At 35.2% G+C, this 4548-nt stretch overlaps 1 protein-coding gene across 1 annotated transcript; it reads right to left on the bottom strand.

Moving 5' to 3' along the window:
- Positions 1 to 1180: 1180 nt before the first annotated feature.
- On the bottom strand, positions 1181 to 4539 carry LOC143463109 (serine/threonine-protein kinase Nek2-like). Its single transcript, XM_076961486.1, has 6 exons — positions 4121 to 4539; positions 3608 to 4006; positions 3205 to 3376; positions 3036 to 3099; positions 2539 to 2760; positions 1181 to 2052 (listed from the first exon to the last, which is right to left on the bottom strand). The coding sequence occupies exons 1-6, from the start codon at positions 4463 to 4465 to the stop codon at positions 1785 to 1787; spliced, it is 1470 nt and encodes a 489-aa protein (XP_076817601.1). The 5' UTR covers positions 4466 to 4539; the 3' UTR covers positions 1181 to 1784.
- Between the last annotated feature and the right edge of the window lie 9 nt (positions 4540 to 4548).

The following is a 4548-nucleotide window of genomic DNA, read 5'->3' as shown; positions in this document are numbered from 1 at the left end:
TTGTATCTTCTGTGCTATATGAGAAAGCTAGCTTTAACTGCCAAACAGAGCCGGGTGAAGTCTAAAAATACCAAATTAGTGTCAACAAGTCTTCACGATAGTTTTCACACATAATTGTCAACAATACATGCTGTATTTATTTGATTTAAAAAACAATAGACGGTATACGAAATTACCGTACTAAAATATTGTATATGGATCAACGTCGTCCCGACTGCATTGGAGACAATAGTGCAATTGCAATACATTGTTGTCTGCTGGTCACGAATTGGTAGTTGGTACACTCGTATCCCTTTGCAAAACCGGCACACGTTACAAATGTGTTCTGAAGAAGTAGATTGAAAGAAGTAAAACTAGTTGTGTGCTTCGCTCTAGATTAAATTTGAATTCTTTAGGACTAGGTAGCGCCAAAACATTCGGGAGTGATCGAAGTGTCTACATGTCTCCAGCTGAGCAAATTCCGTCATCTACATTGTACAGTGCGATGTAGCGCAGAAAGGGTTTCGTCATTAAATTACCTATAGCGCTCGAACCTGAGTTTTCAAAAATAACACACTTAAAAATAATTTCGGTTTAGACCAATTTAACAGCTGTCCAAGTTTGGCGAAATTGCACCAAGCAATTACTCACCAGAGATCGAAAATACAAATTTGATCATTATGTTTCCTTTGGCCATTTGAGCCGCTTGCTGCAAGTCTATATGGCAATCCCAGCAAATCTGTTTATTTTCCATTCATTCCTTCCGATTCTATCCCCTAACCCTTGCGCATTAAATTGATACGGTAACGAAATGCCACTGGTCCAACGTACTGAGCGTAACAAGCTAAAGTCATTTGTTTGACAATTTCAATTAGCATGGGTGAAATTTTTGCTGAACTTTTTTTGAAAGTATTGTTATTGATTAAAATGTCCCAGGGAGCTATTTTTTCACAGATACCGTAAGAAATTCGCCTGATGGACACCATTCATATTAAAGTTTTGTTCACAACTTCCTATTCTTGGCCTCATTTAAAAAAAAAAACTTTAACAGATAAACCATTTTATTGAACGATAATAATTAATTTGTCTAAAAAGGACAGTGCAGTCCAAGTCTATTTGAAGATTCCACACTAGCTAAGCGATAACGTCAAGAATCCAGATATTTTCAACATTTTAAGTGTTCAAACGACAACTTACAAGGTGAAATCAATATACTTTATTAAAGCAATCGGTAAAATTATCGTGATAAGGTTCAACACAGTACTAATACACAGTAACGAATCCAATTCTACAAACGCAAGTGGTGATACCTAGGTCTACTACAAATTTCCTATGCTGCGTAGTACAGTGAGTGTTCTACTTGTATTCTTCACCTCCCAGGGCATAGAACAATAATACTGTTTGGTAAAATGACAAGAACGTAATGAAGCATTAATATTGTGCGTTTCTAATATACATGAAGTGTACATAAAGAAAAAGCAAAGCTATTAAAAGGGTATGCTAGCGTGGGGTTTATCACGCTTGTGTAGTGGATTGAAAAGCATACAAAATCTTACATTGATATAACAGTATTATTGCTGAAAAATCACATAGCGTTTACTTGTAAAAAAATTGCAAACTTATACAATGAAGTTTGAAAAAAAATACTCTAGTACATTTTGCACAGAATTGTCTGCATAACTACTCACAAAAAGAATGACATATTTACATTCAGTGAATAAGAAAATATACAATAAGTATCAAAAAATCAGCTAGTTGGATGATAAGGCGTTTCTGTGATTTCTGCAGTGCAGTAAAGAAAAAAACTATCGCATCCCCAAAATCTTGCCAGGTGCATTTCTAACACATTTCAACCGAGATACGGTTTTATATTTGTTCCTTTCGAGGTCATCATTCCCTTGAAGATCACGTAGCCTTTTTCGATAATCGTCGAGATTTCCCTTGGATATAGCTTCAATCCTTTTGAATCCATCAAGTTTATATTTGTCAACGCCAAGGTGGGCTGGATTATTCTCCTTCAAATCGTTGGAAAAATGCACATGTTTCTTATGACTCAGCATGTCAGTGTCATACCTAAAGCAAAGAAAAATGGAATAAGATACATTGAGAAAGATGACTTTATATTAATTTATCAGATGGCCTTCGGTTTAGGTTAGAACCAATATAACTGGAGACGTACAATCGTCAGTGCCAAACGCTGGCCTGAACCAGCAGCATTCATTTACGTGATTAGTGGGAAAAGCAAAGTTCAAAATATAATTAAGTTTACAAATGGTTCAACAATGTTTTTCAAACATATAAGGTTTCTATTTCAATTTCTTTTTTATGTACAAAACTGGTAAAAATAGTACAAACAACAAAAATTGTAGGATTTAGTGTAACATATAACACTGAAAAGTGGCAAAAACTACAAATTTTAAGCCTGAAAAGTCAAGTTGTTTAGGTTAGGATAAAACCATTTTTAACATTTTTGTCTTAAAATATTGTTCTGTAAAATGTAAAATCTTAAAGTGATAAGTGAAAGTAGTAGAGGATATTATGATAGATTTACGCTCTTACTTTGGAACTTCAACAGCTGCTCGAAGCAGGTTTTGATCTTTGCGCATTTCTTGATACTGCTTGATCAACGATTCTGCTGTCTTCAGCTTTTCCTCTGCTGCTTTTTCCCGATCCTCTAAATTACGCTCTCTTCTTACCAATGTTCTTTCCCTTCTTTCGACATCACGAAGACGATCTTCTAAGACTTGTTCTCTTTCTTTGATATCAGTGTCAGAGGATGCTCTAAGTGTGAAGGAACAAATACTTATTATAAGTATACATCAATAATGCATCACTGGCTCAAACCATATTTAGACTAACTAAAAATCGACTTGACACCTTGAAGGTAGGTTTCATAAAATCATGGCTGAGTTGACACAATGCAGAGAATTAATTAATATAAGTACTGTAGGAAAAATTAAGTTTGACATAAGTGATAGTATCCAACCACCTTAGTTAAACATTTCTTTACAACTTCAAGCAGTACAGTGACAATAAATGATCTGATTATATCTTACCTTTTAACCTCCTCAGTGGATGAAGAGCTGGATGATGAAGTTTTTCTGTTATTTTCTTTCACATCTGATTTCGAAATTCAGATACAATGATCAAGGATATAATGATATAATGTTAAGGAAGGCAATTTTGGGGTTTTGCAGGAAACCACTAATCAAAAAAAATAATTACCTTTATTTGCGAGGACGTTAGTGTTCTCGGTAACTGGAGGGGTTGGACACTTTTCTGTTGCTTTCTCATCACTACACTCTTTAAGCGCATCTTTAAGCAATGGCAACTGCATGATTTCTTCCAATGAAGGCCGAGCATTAGGAGTTATCCGCAACATGGAGGAAACACAGTTCTACATGATAAATATGAAGAAAAATCTTTTATATACATATCTGTAATAATACTTATAATATACTAAGTTATACTATAAAAAGTAATAAAATTTATTTACATATATATTGGGAGAATATTCAGACAGTCTAACATCTAAACAAAAGTTGATAAACTTGTATAGTTTTAATCTTTTATCTTTTAATATCTTCTCAGAAGCGATAGACAAATCAAAAATAAAGTCATAACCAACCTGTAAGGCATCAGTATATCTTGATGGTATACGCCGAAATTGGCCTTGTTTAATTTTGATGGCCAACAACTGCTGGTTAGGGGCCGTAAAAGGTGGAACTAAGGCACAAAGCTCATACACGAGGCAGCCAAGTGACCAAATATCTGATTTTTCATTGTACTGAATTTTACTCATCTGCTCCGGAGACATGTAATAAGGAGTACCAACAAAAGTTTTGGCAAAGCTTGTGTCGTGATTTAGCACTCGAGCGAGACCAAAATCACCAAGCTTGACATTACGATTTTCATCCAAAAATACGTTTGCTGGCTTCAGGTCACGATGCACTATCTTGCCTTGGTTGCCTGATTTACGTCTCTGACCGTGGCAAGTTTGGAGAGCAAGCGCTAATTGAGCCAAAGTCTACAATAAGAATATTCATATTAAAAGCAAAATATATTACCTTGGAAAAAGGTTTATAAGAAAATATACAGTATATGGTAAAAATGCAAACCATGTAGGTTACAAACAGCTTACCTTCACAATGAAGGTCTCATCCATGAAACATCTGTCTTTTCGGTATTGGGTTATCATCGAGGCAAGATCACCACCAGCACAGTACTCCATGATAAGATATAGTCTGCATCTGGAACGATCTATGATTCTATCGTGATATCTCACAATGTAACGATGTTTCAGCTCTCGTAGCAGATTGACCTCTGACACAAGCTGTTGCTTCTCAGGCTCAGTCATTGTACCATAATCCATGTCTTTCCATACAAGGACTTTACCATCACTTTTCCTTCTAACTTTCAGACATTTTCCATAAGATCCAGAGCCGATCAATGTTAAGATGGAATAATCACTCAGTTTTGAAGGCATTTCGACAGTTATAACATTCAAAACAATAAGTTGGCTATACCCCAGAGTTTAGAAAAACAGAATACCAATTATATTTAAACAGC

The sequence above is a fragment of the Clavelina lepadiformis genome, chromosome 6 (genome assembly GCF_947623445.1).
Source record: "Clavelina lepadiformis chromosome 6, kaClaLepa1.1, whole genome shotgun sequence".
Classification (NCBI taxonomy): domain Eukaryota; kingdom Metazoa; phylum Chordata; class Ascidiacea; order Aplousobranchia; family Clavelinidae; genus Clavelina; species Clavelina lepadiformis.
This window is presented reverse-complemented; position numbering and strand designations above follow the sequence as displayed.

What these genes read in the sequence shown, in the direction of transcription:
- LOC143463109 (XM_076961486.1), bottom strand. Translation starts at nt 4,465, where the DNA reads ATGCCTTCAAAACTGAGTGATTATTCCATCTTAACATTGATCGGCTCT. An exon ending in ATGAGACCTTCATTGTGAAG is followed by an intron (nt 4,007 to 4,120) that starts GTAAGCTGTTTG and finishes TTCTTATTGTAG; the next exon opens with ACTTTGGCTCAATTAGCGCT. An exon ending in GATATACTGATGCCTTACAG is followed by an intron (nt 3,377 to 3,607) that starts GTTGGTTATGAC and finishes TTTATCATGTAG; the next exon opens with AACTGTGTTTCCTCCATGTT.